This window comes from Aulonocara stuartgranti (genome assembly GCF_965226115.1).
Source record: "Aulonocara stuartgranti genome assembly, chromosome: 6".
NCBI classification, from domain to species: Eukaryota; Metazoa; Chordata; class Actinopteri; order Cichliformes; family Cichlidae; genus Aulonocara; species Aulonocara stuartgranti.
In genome coordinates this window covers 26949414-26970726 of record NC_138944.1, presented here as the reverse complement: position 1 = coordinate 26970726, position 21313 = coordinate 26949414, and the positions used below count along the sequence as shown (strand labels likewise).

Below are 21313 nucleotides of genomic sequence, written 5' to 3'. Positions count from 1 at the left end.
CTTCACACCCTCTCTCACTCGCACGGCCTGGTACCAAATGACTCATGGACCGGTGCCAGTCTGGTCTCCTCTACTTCTTCATTTTTCCCCCTTGCTTCTGTCCTTTGTGCTCCATTTGGCACTGCAGATGCAATTTGGACTCTATTTTGTCTGCAGCCATACTAGTAATGCTGCTTTCAAACTGGTAAAATTTCGCTCTGCTTTTTCTCTCTCTCCTTCTCCAAACTGAGATATTGATCCAACGTACAACCAGCAGGCAGGTGTAGGTGCACAGAAACATAACAAGCTTAGGAAAATAGGTTTCATCCCAGAGGGACTGTGAATAAAAGCTTTGCTATCAAATGTCAGTTTAAGTATAATTTTCTAATTTATTTGGACTGAATCACTTCCTGGAATCTGTTGGTTTCGCTTAAAATAATAAAAAAAGCTGGGATTGTGAGTGTGGGAGTGCAGTTTGTCTTTGTAGTTTTACCATTTTAAGAGGCCCAGTCGTATGCTACAGATCACATAGAAACAGCACCAAGGTTCAGGGAGGGATGTGTGGGTGGACAGGTCTCTGGTCATGACAGATAGCTGGCATTAGAGGGTGTCAGCTGGCAACTGTGGTACTGTTGGGAAAGAGATGAGCGTGGTAGAGAGGAGAGAGGAAGAGTGAAGGAGTTAATGGGCTGTTTGGCTCTCTTTAGCTTGTCTGCTGCTAATGGCTTTGCAACACAGGGATAGACAGCAGGAGAGAACACGCAAACACACGCAAATGCACACTCGCTTACAAACACACACAGGCCTGCTGTCTCCACTCTGGTTATGAGCCTTAGATGATTAACAGCTAATTAGGGCCCAATCTGGAAAGGCCATTAAAAGCCTCTCTCAGTAAAGGATTGTGCTGCTCCGCAAATCGGCAGCTTGTTTTTGTTGTTCAGAGTTTCATGGTTGGTTGGGGGGGTAAAAAATAAAAAAAGATGATATAAGCCTACCATCAAACTGTAGCCGGGTTCATAATGCTTTCCTTTAGAAGTGTCATAAGTTATCGCCAATGTTTAGCAGGAAGTGTGTTGCATGGCAACAGATTAACTGCAAGTTTATGCCTAGACAGTTTATTGTTCAACAAATGTCTTACACAACACTGAAGGCTCCACTTGAAAACCACAGGTCTGAAGAATAGTTGGATTTTTGGGGGAGGAGGCGGAGCAGCACCTCCGCGGCTTAAGGAAGTGCCTACACAGTATACTTAAATGCTTTCTTGTAAAGGCACACTCCCTTTTTCGTGGTCCATCACACATCCACACATGCATCCCTGTGGAGACACAGGGGTCTTGAGGCAGCATGCCACGGAGATCAGGGGCTGCTTGTTGTTTTTACCAGGGGGTCGAAGGAGAGGTTAAGAACTTGATCCCTCCTCCACCAGATAACTACATTTCTCTGGGCACTGTCAGCCGCTCTGACATTCCACTATGTACGACCATACCTCGCTTTTCAGGCCTGCTAACCATTAGAGCGATAGCAGGTGATCTTGTGTGCATGCTCGTGTAAATTTGACTGTTATTTGTCTCCATATCAGTGTTTACCTTTGCTGTCATGGCTCCAAGTTTCACTGGAGCTACTGAGATGGGGCGGGCTAAACCACAGTCTGTTAGAGCAGCCATCTGCTGTGGGTATATCGTGATGCTAGACTGAGCTAAACACTGCTGTTTTTTTATTTTATTGTGCATAGATCAATGTTAAACTAATATACGAATGCAGACAGACATTGGTGTTGGATGAAATCTTTATAATCACCAATCAGCTTGTGCCTAAAATGTAATATGGTTACAATCACAATAATAGTTTCATTATTAAAAAAAAGTGAAGCTGTCTAATCAGACATATTTAACTCCATGGTTGCCATTACATGCACTTGCCGAGGCTTCTTGTTACTTTTTTCTCGTGTTGCCATTTAACCAAACTCTCCAGTGCTTATTTGCTGCTCCCTGCTTCAGCTGTTTGGCTTCTTTCACTCATCTGTGCTCTTGCTGCGCTGCTGACAGACCTGCAAACCTCACACATGGGAGAGACGGGCATGCTTTACTTTTGGCCTTTTCCGTCTTATAAAGTGTCAACTCGCTCAAAGGAGTGACAGAGGCATCAGCTATACTGGCCTCACAGAAAGAGGGAGCCTTTCGTCTTTGTGAATGGGAAAAGGCAGCTGAGTGATTGGTCAGAAGCAATGCCACAGAGAATGCTGGCCACAAGAAGACACTGTGGGTGTTGGATGCCAAAGAACCTTGTGTAACTCATCAAAGACGACCATTATGCCTCCCATTGATTTACTTACTCTATGCAGAAACTCTGAAACTGTCATGTTGTTGAATTTCTGTGCACGGTTTATTCCTGTGCTATAATATAAGAAACTACTCGGATTTTCAGTGTGACTGTGATGTCACTACAACGCATTATGTACTATATGCTGCTTTAGATCTCAAGGAACACTTTGCAAGCTTTGCTAAAGAGTAGCTTCTATAGCCACAAGTTGTAATTATATGACCCTAGCACATTAGAGTGCTCAGGGCACTGAAACACATGCTATCAATCATTCATGCAAAACACATAATCATCATTTCAGTGCAAACTTGCTAAACTGAAAACATCTGAAGTCAAGAGGCTTCTCTCTGCATTGCCAGGCAGAATAGTGCATTATTCCTGTAATGTTGGATTATTATGACCTAAGTCATCCTCACATGCCGCACACATTAGTCTGCGGCTGCTAGTATACATCTTAGCTCTCTTGAATTATAAATGTTTGCTGATGTCTGAGAGTAACGTCTGGAGCTTAGCTCTGTTGCTAACCAGTTGCACATATAGTGTGTGTATATGGTCCAGTCAGATTGTGCTAACAAGCTTTGAGTGACTCTGTTATCCATTACTGAAGAGTTTATCAGTGATGTCTTTGCTTTTATTTTAAGACCTTTGTTCCCATGTCAGTGCATTTAAAAGCTCCAGCATTTAGACTCAGGTAGATGAACCTCTACAAGCACTGGATAACTCTAGCTTTGCTTCTGTTGCAGTTAAAATGAAAATATTGATATAATCATAATTATGATGTTTGCAGTGGACAGTGATGTGAGTGTGTTTCATACTTTGTCATTCGGCCATACAGCTGTTATTGTGATGTCATCACAGTAATCCTGCCCGCAGAGGTACATCTACATGGCTGCTAAAAGACAAATGTCATATTTATTTGAGACATATCACCTTTACCCCCCAAGCCTTGCACTCTCAACTTGTTTGAAATCTGAAGTTTGTCAGCTTTATGTGCTGACAGCCATTAACACTTTGCAAAAAACTATGCAATCAAGAAACCCGTTATTCAGCAGGCATGTTATTACATTAAGACATGAAAATCTTATACATAAGATTTTTTTTTTAAGTTGACAACATAGTTTGAAAGACTTGGATAAAGATTTTAGGAAGTTTACTGTAAAGCGTGATTTGTGTAGGAACTATCCGAAATGTAAGCGAGTAGACTCAGAAGACAAAAATGTGTCTTGCATTTTTTCCCACAAGTCACACAGCCAGACATGATCGCTCCCCAGCTCAGACCACCAGCTACACAAAGTCAAAGATCACGACTGTTTACATTCACCTCTCATCCGTACTGCACTCTCTGATCAGACACCCGCTGGGACTCGCATAATGCCGTTCCCACCAGCCTCCACATCTTATTCTCACAGTAACCCCACAGGAACCCATGCATGAGCTGAGGTAAACCACTGCAGCGACCAGCCACTAACCACTAAGAAATACTTGTGCACTTGTGAATGACTGAGTGAGTGAAAACCTTAACGTCGTCTATCCCAGAGTGGCCCCCGGTAATAGAAGACAGTTTGCCATGTTAGCCTAGTGCTAATCTATTCCCCTGGCGTCTCCACTGAAAGCCTTGTTGCTGGATGGGAACTAGCACGTGGGGTAGAGGGAGGTTATCTGGCTAATATCAGGCAGCGCTCACTGAAGGGGTATTGTCATGCATAAGGGCAGACATGTTTACTGTGTGCTCGGTGTTTTACGAGCTGTCCCCCCTTCTTCTTCGCCTCCCTCTCTTGCCTGCTCATCTCCCCCTCCCCTCGTTTATCCTCCCTTTCGATGACGTAATGGCGGACCCGATGAGAGCCTGAGAAATGGGATGATCTACTCCTGCTGACATACTCACTCACTAATGTTGTCTTTCTCCCTTTCCTGCACTCCTCCATGCTTTCATTTTACTTCTGCCAAAGTGTACTGAGGCACTTTTTTTGCAGCATTATTCTGTGCTGCATCTCAGACTCCTGAATATCCGTGTTTGTAATCCTGGCTTTATTTAAAGAAACACTTGTACTTATTCGTTTGAGTTGGGGCAAAGGGTGTTTCTCTTGGAGCATGAACGCAGATAAATTCTTTAAGACGTTTTTGTCATACTTATATTATCCATACGAGAAGGAAATAGCCATACAGCTGTTGTATAGGTTCCCAGGAAATGCCGTGTAAACATTCAAAGACCCCAGAAGATGACTGACATATTCAAAAACAAAGGCTTGCATGAATAAAATTGTGTGATGGAAATTGGATGCAATCTTATTTTAGGGTGTTTTTTTTAGGACACTTTGTTAGAATTTAGCGCAAAGCAGGGATGCTTTGCTGTATACTCTTGTTCTTGTGGTATTTTCTGAGTGTTTATTTAGTTTTGTAACGGTATATTTCTGAAAATGAAGCAAAATGTGTCACATTGAATTCATGCATATTCCTTCTACATTTCATGAGCATAGTCCATGGGTTTCCTTGAGGATGTATTTATGGTTTGGAGCTGCTAGTCACGTACATACGCAGACAGTCTCGCACTAACAAGCTGCAGCTCCACATAACCCCACACCCTAATAACCTCTGCTTGAAGGCTAACTACACTCAAGCTGATCAGTTGAGCCATTCATCCTAATCATCTCCAATCTGTGCTGAGAAGCCTCCACACCTCCACACAGTCCTGCAGCCAACTCTGTAATCATCTGAGACAATAATGCCTCTCTCAACAGCTATCCAAATATTCTTTCATCCAGAAGCAGAAGCCCTCTTCAGCGTTTCTGTGTGTAATCAGCTTAGCTTGACTTAGCTTTTGCTCACTTGATCCCATTGCGTTGTGGCACCGGTGAAGTATTTGCTAGCTTGTTAGGCTTTTGGAGTGGAGGTGGACAGATGTCCTTCGCAGGTGCTTGTGAACAGTGTTTAAGATTTAGCTTCTCTTGGTTCTTGCCAGTTGTAGTAGTAATAATAATAATAATGATAATAATGTTAGCAGTTGTTTTAATAACAATTGTAATAATAATGTATTTTTTTAAGGCATCATTGTTTAGTTTGCATTTTTACAGTCATGCATGAACTTAAATCTAAATGGATGCAGACACCACAGTTTTATTGTTATCTAACTTGGATTCAGTGCCACCCAATCAGTAGTGTTTACTCCATTGTCTGGGCTGTAAGTTGGATCAAATCCACCATGATGTGTTTGTTTTGTGGCGACTTTCCCAATCACTACTCATTCTGCTTCTTTTCACCCCTTAACATGATATTCTTGCTTTTTAAGTGGTCGGGAGATAATGAGAAGGATGGGAGGAGAGAGCAGCCGAGAATTAGGGTTAGAGTTTCAGGTTCCACTTGCCGACGAGTGCCTCCTCCACTGAACCATATCCAGAACTCTCACAGTTGCGACCTGTCTAATTAGCTGAGCCGGAAAGGAGGTGGGGTTTTGGACTGAAGTAACACACGCGGCCCATCTGGGTTTTTCTTGGTGTGTGTGAATATGAGAATAAAGGAAATGGTTCGTTAGCTGCATGGCTGCTTTAAGGATCTCATTCCTTACGTCATACGCCCCCCTTGCCTTTCTATGTTGGGGGCCCCCTCTCTTCTAGCTGTTTACAGGCTTCCTCTGCGTGCTTCACAATGACAATTAGCTTCTCATTTTCTGCAAGCTAATAAGCCCTTTAATCAGAGTGCTTGTCAACCTCAGGGCAAGGAAACTCCAGAGGAGTTGATCCTTAGGATCAAATGACTGGTAGAGGAAAAGAAAGGGGTAAGTGGGAGAACAAATAGAAGGGAGGGAGAAGGAAATCAGGCTGCTGAACTTGGAGAAGGAAAAGAGAATCAAAAAGTGAGATAATAAAGCTGTACTAAGGTAAAACTACTAGGCCAGTTTCCATTAGAGATGTCGTCTAAAATATAAATTTGATGGGCGGATTTATGATTTGATTTAATAAAATGCCCAAAAAGAATATGACTAAACAAAACTTGGTCCCGACTACCGATTCAGTGTCCTTGGATCATCATTTTTAAACGTGAAAACACGATGTTTGACTGTCAAGCGTACTGAATGTGGTTTTCAGGATGTTTTTAATCAGCTTGTTCTGAAACAGTCATTTTAATGTATCCAAATCTGACAAGTGTTTGTTTTATACATCCGTAATCAATACGAACGAAAACAGTCTGCCGCTGACAACGGCTCTGCACACAACATGTGCCTTTAATTACACACCCACACCATCGGCGACACACGCACGTGCAACATACACTTGCATCACCGTTGGCATGCAAATGAGCGCATTGATTTGTTAAGTGATGTTTTAACATCCTTACGGACAGCTCTCCATAAGTCCTTAAAAGGGTTTTTAAGGACCAGTGAGGCAAGGAGGAAAGCGTTCACTGTCACCTCGTTAAGACTGAAGTGAAATCCAGCTCAATCCAGACCATAAAGCTAACCGCAAACCACTGCGAGGCACAGAACCTTCACAGATAGGCCCAGCGTAAACCTGTAGTATGGACACGCAGTTTTCCTTTTAAGCAGAGCAAAGATAATCACTACAAGAGGTCCCACATGAGGTTAAAATAAAGATAATAAATTTCCCACCTGCGAGCAGAAAAAGCTTTTCAAGATGAGGCTGTGGGCCAGTTACTGACTCGAGATCAGACGCTCTCAGTTTTGCTTCTCAGGACTCAAAGCAACCCCAGTTTAATGTCCACCAGCTGGTTAATTGCAATCACTTGGTGTTTCTTGTCTGATGTCTTAAATTAGGATTGTATGTCTTTAAATCCTCAGTCTAGAGTACAGGTCCCTCTAAAGAGTAACATATTGACAGACATGTAGTCAAACTGTCATTCTTTTTGAGCGTTTTGGGTTTTCTTTCTAAACTTAAAGTCTACACTCCAGCTACAGATGTTTCACAAAGGAAGGGATTAAAGTAACCCGAGCCTTGCACGCAGACGAGGCTTGTTCATTATGATACATTTTCATTGGAATCCACATCACAGCGCGGCATGCTGGAACACAAGCAAAATAAGCATGCAGTTCACAAAGACTATATAATTATATGCATTTGAATACATGGCGGCTTTGATGGGGAAAAATGATTTGGGTAAATGTATCATTCTTCTCCTTAGGAGAATATTCCAAATTATTGTTGCTGTTGGAAACAAATCAGAGCACACAACAAAAGGGACCCCCTTGCCCCCACCCCACCCTCCCCTGTGCTTCGAAGGTGTACTTTGTCAAATCTGTAACAATAGGAATGTGGGATTCCAGTTACTTCTACCCCCTTCTAGCATTTACATAAAGGCATGCTAAATTATTCATTAATTATCAGAGAGTCCCTTGTGGATGGGGATGACACACACACTGGCTGCTAATTGGCCCATCAATAATCCTGCCTGGTTCTCCTAAAGTGGCACCAGATCCCACCTCAGGAATCTACTATCTGCCTCAACCTTCTGCTCAACTGTTTCCACAGTGTGGCACCACATGTGGAAACGTCTCCACAGCTGCTCACATGACACATTGTTAATGAGTTATCAGAACATGCCTAATTTCTGTACTTCACTTAGGTTTCTTTGATGGATTATAAATATGTTCCTTAGGTGTAATCTTCTTGTTATAAATCGAAATTAGGTTTATTGAGTACCTGCATAGTATTGTGTGGTATTTTCTGAGTATATAATTTTATTATTGTGAAAAGGCAAATGGGAAAAAATTGTATTTACTCTGTTGCTTCCCCTCCTCCCATCCGAAAATGTGAATAAATGAGTCACCAATATGACATTTTGAAAAAGGTTAACTGAAGTAGCTGGCAGTAGTTGTCATTGTTAAATGTGACACAGTTAAGCAATGTCAGTGATGGGGACTTCTCGATCTCAGAGTGTAAGTTTTTATAGGAAGAGCAAGAAAACCAAAACAAAATAAAGCACTGGGCTCATGTCAATCATAGTGTCGCCTAATGCAGTGGTGTGCCTCGCAGATTGAATGTTAAGGATGATGTCACTGACTGGTTTCTAGAGTTTAAAGGTTTAGCATTTGTGTTTTTGGCAGATGTGAATCTGATCTGAATTTGTGAATTTGATTTGTTGCAACTGAATTCAATATGACTCAATATTTTAGGCTTTATTGGTGCTGAGGTTTAGAAATTTTGATTGCTTTTGTATTTAGATCTTTGTGTAATTATCGTGTGTGTGTGTGTGTGTGTGTGTGTGTGTGTGTGTGTGTGTGTGTGTGTGTGTGTGTGTCTCCCTGTACTATAGCTGTACTATTAAGTGTTGGATGAGTTTGTTGTTGGTTTCATTCTGTTCAGTGGAGTCTGATCAATGGCACCTTTCCCTAAGCTTCTTCTATTAAGATGTTTTCTCTGACGTCGGCTCATGATGTAAAATCCCGAGTTTAGATAAAGGGGCAGATTAAAGTAGTTGAATCCTAATCTGCCTGATACCACTGCTATTGCGTACAATTTACACACCCGACACCTTTGACGTGATACGATCGTGGCTTTTCTACTGCAGGCAGATACTCTTTGAATCTCTAAGCTTGATCTGCTGAGGTTAAGTTCCTACATCCAGACTTGAGTCAGGGAGACATTGACAAACCAAACAAATACAAAAACAGATACACACTTCCAATTCCAGCAGAGCGCACACAAATTCTCACTTACTCTGTTTCACCCTCTCCAAATGGATCATGCAAATGATTTCCATAAAGGTGGGCCTCAGGAGAGGGAGCTGCAATAACACGGCTGCTCTTTGTTTCCCTTTGCTGAATGACAGTTGATTGCGGTGCACATTAAATGCCCATCAGCCCCAGCTTTAGTTTTAGAAACAGGGGAGCAGGGCCTGTCAAAGGTCAATCCTAGTGCATAATGAACTGATCTCTCCCTCACACACACGCACACAAACACACACACGATACACGCACGACTCAACCTCTGCTATTAAAGGGAGTTTGAATAAAGAGGATTTTTCTGGCTTATCATGTAACATTAATAAAAAGGGCTGCCCTATGACATAATGTGACTATGGCGATGCCAGAGAGGCAGACAGACATGGAGTCTAGACCAGGGGTGTTCTGTTTTATCTTAAGACTAACGGTTAGATTTGTTTTTTGAGTGTGATCATAGACAGTAGGGAATACACAGATCCCTCTGCCTGCTAGTTCTGTTGAATCTGCAGCTTTCAGAACAGTTCTCACATGTGAAAATAATAAATAAATAATAAAAAAATACATAATGCTACAGAACATGCTGCTTAATGCTACATCAGTGACAAGCTGTGCACGAGACGGCACTTTTTAAAGTAGGGTCGGGTATTGTTTGAAACATTTTGAGCCTCAAAGACCAACTTAGCAGGAATTTGAATTTCATCAGATATCCTGTGCCAGATCAGCTTTTTCTAACTTTTGCTCTCATTGCTGTAGCTGGATACACCTTAGCTATAAACCAGAGATTTATTTATAAGGACAAAATCAGTCAAACTCCCATTAAGCTCTTTGTTGCATCGAAGGATTCGTACAAATTTATTGTATTTGAGTTGTGATTGATTGCCTCCGTGGTTATCCATCTTACTCACAGGGTAATAAACATTTTAAAACTGTTATGTGTTCATAAGTTACTGTATATACAGGGACATTTTAAATAAAACATACATAATGCATCTGGGGAATACAGGGGCAGTAATGTGTCGCTTACAAATGTATACAGTCACACAATCTGTGCGCAATGCTAAATCAAATGAAAACACACGATGATCAGACTTTGCTTACGTTTGATTATTGCAGCATTAAGCCATAAAAACATTTTATATCTTTGTTTATTGATCTTTTTTTTTTTCTTTTTTTTTTTTTTTTCATCTCCGGGAACCGAAATGCAGTTTCACTGTTAAGGTTCTCATCAGCTGGGATGATGAGATTCGTGACAGCATCACAAATTTAGTCAGTCAAGCTGCAGCGTTAAAAACCAGCATCACACCTAAAGCGCACACTCTCCTCTTCAGACGTGTGCTCGGCTCCCTCATTGAAAGTCGTAATTAACAGAGTGGGGAGGAATTAGATGCAGAATGAGCTGTCAGAAAGTCACATTTAAGTGAGGGATGCACTGGTCTCCGCAGTAAAAATTTAAATGATATAAATTGCCATTTAAGTGTAGCGCAGGCTAATGTTTTGTCACAAATTAATGTGACACAAGGCAGCAATGACAATCAAGGGCTGCCTCATTCTAATTTGGTTGTGTTTAGAGGGCTTTTGTGAGCCAGCAGCTTTACACAAATTAACACAATTGTCGGTTTTTATGAGGAAACCATAAATGCTGTTTCCCTCCTTTGCCCACTAATGAGGAGAGAAAACGGCTTGTATGTGTGGCGTTATGACGACGTCTGCAGGAGAGCAACACGGTGCTCTTATCCGCTCACGACCAGCAGAGAAAAGAACAAAGACAGAAGCTGAAATGGCTCCCTAATGAACTACAAGAGTCCTCTAATGTCTTGATGCTCTCTTATGATCAGATATGGATTTACTGTGCTTTTTGCTCGTTATAGAAATCATTGGCAGATTCCGTCAGAGGAACAATTAGAAGAATATTCCGCTTTCTCTGAGAAATTCACCTTTGAGGGGTATTAGTAATAACTGCTGTTCAGTAATGGGATGTTAGGGGAGTTGCCTTTTGTTGCATCTGTTGACATCCTAGATAAACCTAACTCTCCGGCTTCACCTCTTTTTAAAGGCACTGGAGAGCGAGTTTGTGTCCTGCCAGCTTCACCAGTGGATCGATTTGATCTTCGGCTACAAGCAGCAGGGACCCGAAGCCGCCAGAGCCCTCAATGTTTTCTATTATCTGACCTATGAAGGCGCAGTCAACCTCAGCTCGATCAACGACCCCATGCTCAGAGAGGTGATACAGTGCGTGCATCAACACACACACATTTTAATACACGTAGCTGATTTAACTGCCTTCGCAGACCATGCTGAGTAAGGAGAAAAATTCCATATTAGAGGTAAGTACTCCTGAGCAGCAGTGCTCTCAGATGGACGCTTAATCTGGCTATATTATAAAAGCACATGTCCACCCTCTGCATCTGTATGTCAGGAAGGTTTTGATGCCATTAGCCATGTTAAAGTGCTTGTAGAGTGGCATGGGAGAGCTAAGCTAACAATCTGCCACACAGTATTGCTGAGCGAAGCCTTTTCCTTTGTGTGATACCTTTTGAAAGCACTCCACCAAGTGTTCCACTTTAACGCCTTTAAGCCGCCTCCTTGGCTTTCATTCATTATTCAGTTCACTCACTTTGTACTGCTGCACACACAAGCAACACTGTCCTGCCCGAAAGCAACCAGACAAAACACAGTGTTGAAAAGAAAAACACAGCTAGCTTGCCCACAGCCAAACAAGCCTGACAACTTCACCAATCTGCTGTAAAAGGCAGCTAGCCAGCAGCGGGCCAATTGACCCTGCTCCCATCAGCCTTTTTGACATCTGCATTTTAGTGCCAAGAGGGGTGCATATTCTATTTCTTTTCTCTCCAGAGTAAAGTAACCAGGCGTTGGCTTTCTTTTAAGTGATTATTCGTGTTTATTACTGGTTGTTGTGGCTGTTTGTAGACAACTTCTGAGATCTGGAAACATCCATACAGAAAACTCCAATACAAGGGCAAACAAAATGAGCAGGCGGATCTCAGTTAAAGTTCAAACAGATCATCTTCACAGTTTTGTCGTTGTTTGTTTGTTTGGTGCCCCACCTAAATACAAGAACAGAACAGTCAAGAAAAGGCCACGTTTTCACTTTTAAGAGAGACTCACCATGGTGCTAACGTATAAATGGTGATAAGTTCAGAACACACTAAGCAGGCAAACACCCTTTGCCTCCACTGTACTGCTGCCCTTCATGCTCAGTGACTGGAGCATCGCAGGCACCAGGGGTAGATCCTTGATTTATCACCTCATTCACCCCAATTCCCATCCAGATGTGCTTTGGCCTTTATTCACTCTCTCTCTCACACACATACACATACACAGACATGCAGATTCATTATCTGGGTTCACCGGTCATTTCCACTCTCAGCCCATTACCCATTCTTCTGTTTAACACACACACACACACACACACACACACACAGAGCAGAAAATTGGATCACTGGTGCCTCCACTATTTCTGCCAAGCTGTTCCAGTGACAATGGGATTGATAATCTACCAACATACACACACACAGGCCTCAGAGGGAGGTGCTTGTGATTTGAGTGGCATTGAAAAAGCATCTTCGACTGCTGACTTTAAGGATGCATACTTAGGATTTGTATGCTTCTGAATGAGGTTTTTATTTGTCTGTGGCTTTGGTACCACATTTAGCATTTTACTATAAACAAATTAGTGTAACTGTCTCTAGCTTGAAGTGTTCTGTATTGGTGCACTGGGTCAAACTTTTGTGTGAAATGTCTGGAAAATACAGGGTGTAGTCATGAATATTGGTGTAGTTTAATTAAAATTATTAATTGATGTTTTGAAAGACTACAGTGGCAGCGTAGTACAGAAGCTCATGTTAAAAGTCAGTAGTCATCATATCTGTAATGCTGTAAAGTTAGCCTGCCTCGAGGAGGGGGGAAAAAAAGTTTCTTGTTGTTTCGTCCTCGCGGGCTCTCTCGCTGATGCTTTGATTGCAGTTTGCTGGGAGAAAACTCCCTGAGCACTTTAATTAGTTAAATAAACCAAACAAGCATTACCCCAGTGAGCTAATCCAAGGCTCTCCTTCAACTGTGTTTGTGCGGAAGGAAACGTGCCCTGTCTATGCAGAAGGTGGAAACACAGTTCCAGGCCTGGGGCTCGTCATGGCTGGGCGCTGGGGGTGGCTGAGGGCTGCAGGAGCTTTGGGACTGAGGGTTTGGGGTCTGAAAGTGTCCCTAGAGTATGCCATTACTGAGTGACAACTGTTTCAGTCTGAGCTGTGGTCTCGGCCAGACAAGCCCGCATTAGGACAGGCCCCGGGGCTGCTCAGTGTCAGGGGGGCGGTTCACAGATGTGTGTGCATGTACGTTTTTGTGTGTGTATATTTAGGTGGGAAAATGCAGTAGACCGGGCTGGAGGGTTCTGTATTTTTGCTGAGCTGATTTCTGTATTCCTGCCATGCTGCTTCACAGAGGCTAACTCTCCCTGTAGCCCACACACAAATACACGCGTACAAGATTTGTGTGGCTCATACCTTGATGTGTTTCTACATATGCATGCATATGTATACATTCATTCATTGGTATGTGTATACCTTTGTATATTTATGTGTGCTTTTCTGTTCCGGGAGAAAGTTTGGAATATCTCAGCACAGATTAGTGAGTGCTGTGGAGACCAGTGCTGTGTTTTTCAAAACCATGATTACTTCCTGCACTACCTCCTGCTTCCCCTCTCCCACCCCAAATTTCATCTGTGTGTGCGCGTGTGCACATAGATGGCTTGCATGCACATCTGTGTTGCCTGTCGGTGTATAAAGAGAAACGCGCCCTGTGTAGCCTTCTCATCGTTGTACAGGGCTTCCCCTCTTTCGCATGTGATTATGGAAAATCCCACCACCTCTCACACGAGCGACAAAACACAGAGCCCCGCTTGAGTTGTTTGCCGTTTGCGTAATTCGGCAGAAGACTGGAAATATATGCCCACGTGAGTCAACCTGCTTCGACAGTAAGCCAAAGTCACTCACTAAGCATAAAACCTGCTGGTTTATTTTCACTGGACAATGTGACCTCCTCTGCATAGAGTTGTCTCAGTATTTTAAGGTGGACGTTTAAAACCAATGATACAATCTGTCCAGTTTCCTGCTTGTGAGAAATACAAAACTATTGGTCTTTTTTTTCTTTCCCTTGGAGGAGGGGGTTGATTTGCATAAAGCAGCATGTTTTACATGGAGATCTATCGTGTCAAGCGACTGAGTAAATCAAAGGACAGGCTGAGACATCTGAGCCGAGGGCGTCTCGGCCATTTAAATGTATAGAATACAGAAAACCTTCATCAGACATGGGCCAATGCTCCCAAAAGAGATTGGCCTTGTGGAAGGCCCCTCATATAATCACCTGAGCATTGCATTGGCATACAGGATAGGACATGCTGACCTAGACTCAGCCACTTTCCAGCCTTCCACAGCCTCATAAATGTCAAATACGCACTTAATGAAGATAGGTTGAGTGGCTTTGAGCTTACGCAAAATGCTTTCCTGTGTAGTCAAAGAGATGGGCAGCATTTTGACCTTGAATAATGCAGTTATGTCACATGTCCTCCCACCAAGAGGCTAACTGTGGATGAGGTGGGAAATGTCATGATAGTGTTACACAGTGTTGATCAGTTTACTGTGACGGACCTTTAAATCCAGTCTTACAGACCAGTGCTAATAAATGCACATCACACATCACTGCATAACAGGAGCATCGCCTTTTACATCTGGCATGCTTGCACACATGTAGAAAATGCACTTGTGGCCTGAACACAAAACCGCAGACACTTGTTCTAACACGGACACTGTCCCTTCCAGTCTCATGAACAAGCACAACCATTGTTGTGCAATTTATGAATAAAACCATGAATTCTTTTCTATTTTAATTAGCCTCCCATAAGAAGTACTGCTCATGCGTTTGTGCCGAAGGATTTTATGAGCTAGCGCTGGATTATTACCATCTTATTCAGAGGCTTTGGAGTAAATTTCTTCTTATTCAGATGTAAATGTATAAAAGTAGACTAAAAAAGAAGGAAACCTGAGATTTTATTGCTTCTTAAAAGTGCACAAAAGTATAAAGACCAGTGTTCACATAAAAATAACATGATGTAGAGCTTTTGTTGCTGGATTCTTGGTCTTAAAGAGGCTGATGAAACCTTGTAATAGACAGTTACAATCACTACTTGCCTCTCTGGTTTCTGGTTAGTTTCAGACAATGGGTATGAGCAGACTCATTTCCCAACTTTTTTTTGTTTTTTTTTTCTCATGGAAATACCATACGCAGGCCTCAACCATGAGCTCATTCTCAGGCTGCGCCAAGTCGACTCAAACGTCTCAGCCTACACACACAAGCTGTCACTCCTACACAGCCAGTCACAGAGCACACCAACATACTGACGGGTCTGTCACAATTTTGTGTTGGTCATTTTCCCTCTTCCTGTCCCTGTTACAAACTATCCATCACACCGAGTTTGTCTCACAGGACTGCTTTTGCTTACTATTGTCTGCTTCTTATTGTTATATACATTTCTGCTGAGACTGAATTGCATCATTTTCTGTTTTTTAAGAGGATTTTGTGCACATGCAAATTTTGAATGCTTGCGTGTGTTATCTGGCTGTGATTGCTTTTCAAAATGTTTCCTAAATGAGGCACTTGCGACCCTTAATAAGATTAATTAACACAAATGCGCCATCTACAGTTTTAACCATCTTCCTATAGTCGTGCATGAAGCAGCATTTGCTGGTTTCATTTTCTGAAATTTCCCCAGGTTTTCTCCTTGTTGTTCAGTAAACGTCTGTGGCGATAACTCTTGGGGAGGGGACATTATTATACATTTAAGCAATAATTTGGTTAATAACAAGGCTAATAAATGTAACAATAATTAAAATGTTTGGCTTTTTTCAACCTACAGAACGGTATCGTGGGCAAATGTGTTGCAGCACTTTAGCGTAGCCTCATCTGTCCATACCGTGCTGTGGGCGTGTTCCCACTTCGTGCTAGCTGGCCTGACAGTGAGCTGTGTGATGATGTCCAGAGGCTGCTCAGCCGGCGTCTGCTGTGACATTTATGGTCCTATACCTCTTCATTAACACCACCTAACCAAGCCTACAAGCCCGCCTGCCCAGTCCTCCTCTGATTCTGTGTGGTTGCGGAGGAGAAATTGGTGTTTGTGTGTAAATGTGTGTGCGAGAGAGAGTGAGTGTCAGACTGTGAAAAAGTGTGTTTATATGTAGACCGTGTCCATGTGTGCTTGAGCACAAGTGCACGCATTTTTCCCTAGCTCTATGGGCTTTTGTGTTCCTCTTTGTTTTGTTTTCTTTTAGACATTAATCTTAGATTGTTGTAGCATTTATCAGATAATAATATGACCTTCACACACAGCGGAGTGGAATATAACCATTTTTCACTTAGAAACTGAGCCGTTATTGTTTCATTGAAATAGATCGCAGGACACAATTATCAAAGAATAGTTTGAGTGAGAGGAAAACCTCTAACATCTCTCTTTATTTCTGTGTTTTTATTCCTCCCCACTCAGGCTGTGGAGTCTCAGATTAGGAGTTTCGGACAAACCCCCTGCCAGTTGCTAATCGAGCCACACCCGCCCCGAAGCTCGGCCATGCAAGTGGTGAGTAGACACTGACAATCATCTCAAAAATGAATGCATATACTCCAGTATCTTTTAATTCTCCAGGTTAAGCTCTGGTGGGTCAGAAAACAGCTGATCATCAGTTCTTCTACCTGTCCAGTTCTTGTCTTTGATTTCTGGTCAGCACTCGGCAAAAACCTTTCTGCCCCCCGAACTGTTCTGTTTAATTTTCCTCTTTTCATGTTTCCTTTACCTTGTGTCCGCTTTCTCCATCTACCACTGTGGGAAAATAGCCTTGGTTTTGAAAGCATCCCCTCACTCATCATTAGTGAGGTGTGTGTGAAAGGGAGAGATCACAAATATTTGTGTGCATGTGCGTTTAGAAAGAGATTTCTGGAGAAAAGCACAGCTTCGTGCTGGAAACCTGGGTCTGAGCCAGATTTTCCACCTGAGCTGAGAAAAAAAAAAAAAAAAAAAGATGATCAACAACAAATGGAAGTTTTGATGTGACGGCCCTTTAAGGGCCAAGGAGTTTAGTCAGCATGCCTGCCTGTGATGGACCGAGGCCCCACGAGTCCCTATTAGCGCGGTGTCCCTGTGGTGCTGACAGCTGGCTGTAGACCACCACCCAGCGTGCGCGTGCACACAGACACGAACGCAGACGATTGCTTTGAATCCAGCGCCCGACTGTACGGGTGAATTCCTGTGTAATGTTTTTATTTTTACACCGCCGCACCATAGTTTTCAAACATAATATTCAGGCACCATTTTTCAAACACTTTAATTCCCTCCCCGCAGCTCCATATTGCTCCAGAACACGCTGTTCTCTTTGCTTTTTACGGATCTTGCTCTCTACTTTCTCTCCATCCTCTTTCGTGCGAGCGTGTTGTCAGAGTGTCGGCATCTGCCCATGCTGGTGGTAATGATACTGTCAGTGCTTCTGGTTAGCTGTCAGACACACCGGATTTACTCAGGTCTGTTCTTGATGTTAAACACTGATGTTCCTCTTCTTTACACACAAGGAGGAAAATAGCTTTCTGTTAGAGCTGCTTAGTACAAACACTCTATAAATGGCTGTAGAGCCTGTCTAAGCAGAGGAAACCGTCTGATAGGTCAATGAAATTACTTTTTTGTTATGACTGTTTTAGAGATGGTCTCTCCTGCCGTTTGCTCAGCTTTTACAAGAATAAATCTAGTGCAACCTAGCAAGTTGCTGTCATTTTCTGTCTTTGTATAGTCTGTTAGTCAGCTGATAGTACAAGTTTTTAAAATTAGTTACTTGTTTGCAAGGATATTCTTTTTATTATTACTGTAAATTCAACATATTTTGGGGGCTTTTAATGAAGCCAAACAAACAAAAAAAACAACAACCTGAACTCAGAGAAATTTGGTGTTTCTTTATTAGACATATATATTTTAAAGTCTATGTAATGACTTATGTTCATCAGATTGGTTGATAAGCATGCAGATCAGTTGCAATCTTAAAAAAAAAAAAAGTAAAACATTTACACAGATGCTGTATAGACATGCAGTGCGTGCATATATACACACACTGCATGTACAGTATAGCAGTTTACTTAAGAATCCTTCTCTACCCTGCCGACATGCACAAGGATCTTTTCTTTTTTTAATAATCTGGTGTTTTCTTACAATAATTCTTCTTTTACATCTGCTCAGTCTTCCTCATTTAAAAGAAAAGTTTAGAACACAAATACAAACTGGACATCAGACTGTAGTCAGCCTGTGAAATCTATGGCGTCTTTGCCTTCTTCTATAAAATGTCTAATATATGATGTATAATATCATTACTGTGCACACTGAAGGGGAAATATTAATCAACAGACATTTGTTTCGGCTGCTTCAGTTTCTCTGTTAAAACTTAAATGTTGTTCTGAGATTCTCTCCTCATTTACTGTAGCGTTGTTTCAAATGCAGACTCTTGCCTTCTTCTGAACTCTTTGCTAGCTTTTTTGTGCTGCTTACCACTATCCTCCTCAAGCCTCCTAACGTTCTCTCTGGCCTTCTCTTTCCTCCGTCTCCCTGTGTTTTTGTTTTCCTCCCCGTTTTCACCAACTGCTTCCTTCATCTTTGCGTTTCGCTCTTCGTCCGTCGCGCCACACCTCGGCTATTTCCCCGTCTCTCCCCTTCATCGCGTCGTCTGTCCCGGGGCCCTGAACAGTATCTTCTCCTGCAGACGCCTCTGATGTTTACGGAGCAGATGCAGCAGGATGTTATCATGGTACTGAAGTTCCCATCCAACTCTCCTGTGACACACGTAGCGGCCAACACCCAGGCAGGTCTGACGTCACCTGCCATCATCACTGTCACCGCCAACCGCCTCTTTGCGGTCAACAAGTGGCAGGGCCTGACAGGTGAGAGACTTGAAGCCACGAACATGTGCATTGAAACGAATGAGCTGAAGCGATGACTAAAAATAAAATCTCAGGCAGACAGAAACGATCCTTGTTATTGAACTGAGTTTGCTTTCACATAATTATTTTCATGCTGCTTCTGTTCATTTCTCCTCCATACGTTAGCTTCTAATTTATCAGAAGATCAACCTGCCTCGTCTCTGTAGGATGGACGTTGATTTGGGAGACCGTTGACTGTGTCTACTAGATAGCAGTATCAAATGTGACACATGTAGCAGCCAGCATTAGGTCCCACGTCCACCTCCATACATCAGCCGCTTACTACACAAAACCTTATTTACTCAACGTCCATCCTGCCCTAGAAGAAATATTAAATTTGATATCTAAGTTTACGAGGATGAACACTGATCAGATTTCACTGGAATTAGACATCATCCATGCATACCACAGGCTGGCCATATTGGGCAATTTTTCCTGCTTGGAAATAGTGGATTAATTGTAGGGACCCACTGGAGTCTGTTTAATAAATGATGTTCAGAGCAAAGTTGCCAAAACTGCTTTTAAAATCTCAGAATAAACGCATGAAATAAAATGACAAATTATGAGTGTGTTGAAAGCAGTGCACACTTTCGTATCACATTTCATTTTTTACTTTTATTTTTTAATTTCAGAGCCGATGTGACACAAGTGTACAATACTCATACTGATAATTACATGTGAATCTTAAAAAAAAATCAAAATCAGGTTATTGGTGAATAAATTAGCTAAACTATTACAATTAATTAATGGATAGAGTGAACCTGAAAAAGTTTAACTAAATGTAAAGGATAAACTGCCCAAAAAATACACAGGTTAAAAGTAAATGAATGATTATATCAGCTAAACATAATTGAAATCACTAAAACAATACATAAAAAGCTCTATCGTGAGAGATTACTTGCTAAACTTGTGGTAAAAGGGTAAAATTGTTACCTCACTCTACAATCTAAGTTTTCTAAACATAATGGGTATATGCATGACGACTTAATCCAGTTTAAAATGAGTTAATTAGACTAAATATCACTTGCTGTGAATATGTTATAGTTGACTTTGTCAGGATAATTAATTAGTTTTGTAATACTTTGTGCTCCGAATGGCCTCGATAGCTTTTTGACAGCACTGATGTCTAATTTGTGGAGCGACTCTTGAGCCTCTGACTTTATGGTTATAGTTTTCAGCGTGTTATAATGACCTCAAACCCAGCACCTACTCCGCAAGGCCAGACAATTGCAATATTAATCCACTCTGTCTTCTTCTTCTGTCAGGTCATCAGGGCTCAACGGTGCAGGACCAGCAGTACCAACTTCCTGTGGAAATTGACCCTCTAATAGGTACGCTGTCCTTTACGACCGGTAGAGAATCCACACACGGGAGTTGGCTTCGTGTGGGCATGAAATGGGGTTTTGTGTGGATTTGTGCCTAAATCGCGCTGCTTGGTGACTCATGGCAGTCTGTTGGGCTGTGTCCCTGGACAGTAGATTAGAGTTGTTTCTCAGCCTCTGCCCTAGTTCACTCGTGATGATATAGGCCCTGCTCTCACACTAAACCATTTGCATGCAAATTGGAATGCAATGAGCTGTGGCCTAGGCCGGCATTTCATCATCAACTCCCCCTCTTTCTCCCTCTCCATCGTCCCCTTTCCTCCCTCCCTTTCTGCATCCTCTTTGGTTTAATTTGAGCGGAGGGAAAGGACGCGTGTCAATGGAAATGAATATGAATGTGGTAATAATGTGTGATTGAGAATGCACGGCGGATGGCTGTCAGGACAATATGGGCGCCTCTCATCCTTCACGACTTGTTGATGAGCAGGAGAAGAGTGCCGAGCTGCAGTGATGTATGGGATGCGCTGGCAGAGAGCAGGGAGAGACGAGCCACCTCTATCTGCTCCCAGCTCTGTTACTTTCCTGCAGCCTCCTGCAATCTCATACACATCTGCGAGGGGGGCTGTTTTTTCTCTCTGGGTGTTGTGGTCTCTCTGAGTCTCATCAGACCATATTCACACTCTTTTTTTTTTTTTTTCCCCTTCCAAAGACTACTGAAAATAACCAGGGTTGAACCCCAGATATTCATCTTTATCTGCACGCACTGTGCTGTATTTCTCTGCTTCAATGCTCCCTCTGTAGAGGCAGAATAAAAGAAATCTTATCTGTGCATCAGTATTTACACATTCAGTGCGTGTTGCTGTTCTGTGCTTCAGCAGATGTGTGATTTGTCACTGAATGCACAGGTTTTGGAGTATATTTATCCTCCAAAGTGTTTACTGTATATCTCATTTCTAACACTAAAGAATAAATAATGTGCTAAATAATGAATTTTGGTGTTGCTGGG

General features: G+C 42.3%; 1 protein-coding gene across 5 annotated transcripts in view; it reads left to right on the top strand.

The window, feature by feature from the left end:
• The window catches only part of lrba (LPS-responsive vesicle trafficking, beach and anchor containing), a 176210-nt gene that overhangs the window by 142307 nt on the left and 12590 nt on the right, over positions 1-21313 (top strand). For all 5 annotated transcript variants that reach the window (XM_082537099.1, XM_082537101.1, XM_082537100.1 and 2 more), the window contains 4 exons: positions 11025-11192; positions 16524-16613; positions 18769-18946; positions 20251-20316. In XM_082537099.1, the coding sequence (XP_082393225.1) occupies positions 11025-11192; positions 16524-16613; positions 18769-18946; positions 20251-20316 (502 nt within the window). The remainder of the gene's footprint in view (positions 1-11024; positions 11193-16523; positions 16614-18768; positions 18947-20250; positions 20317-21313) is intronic.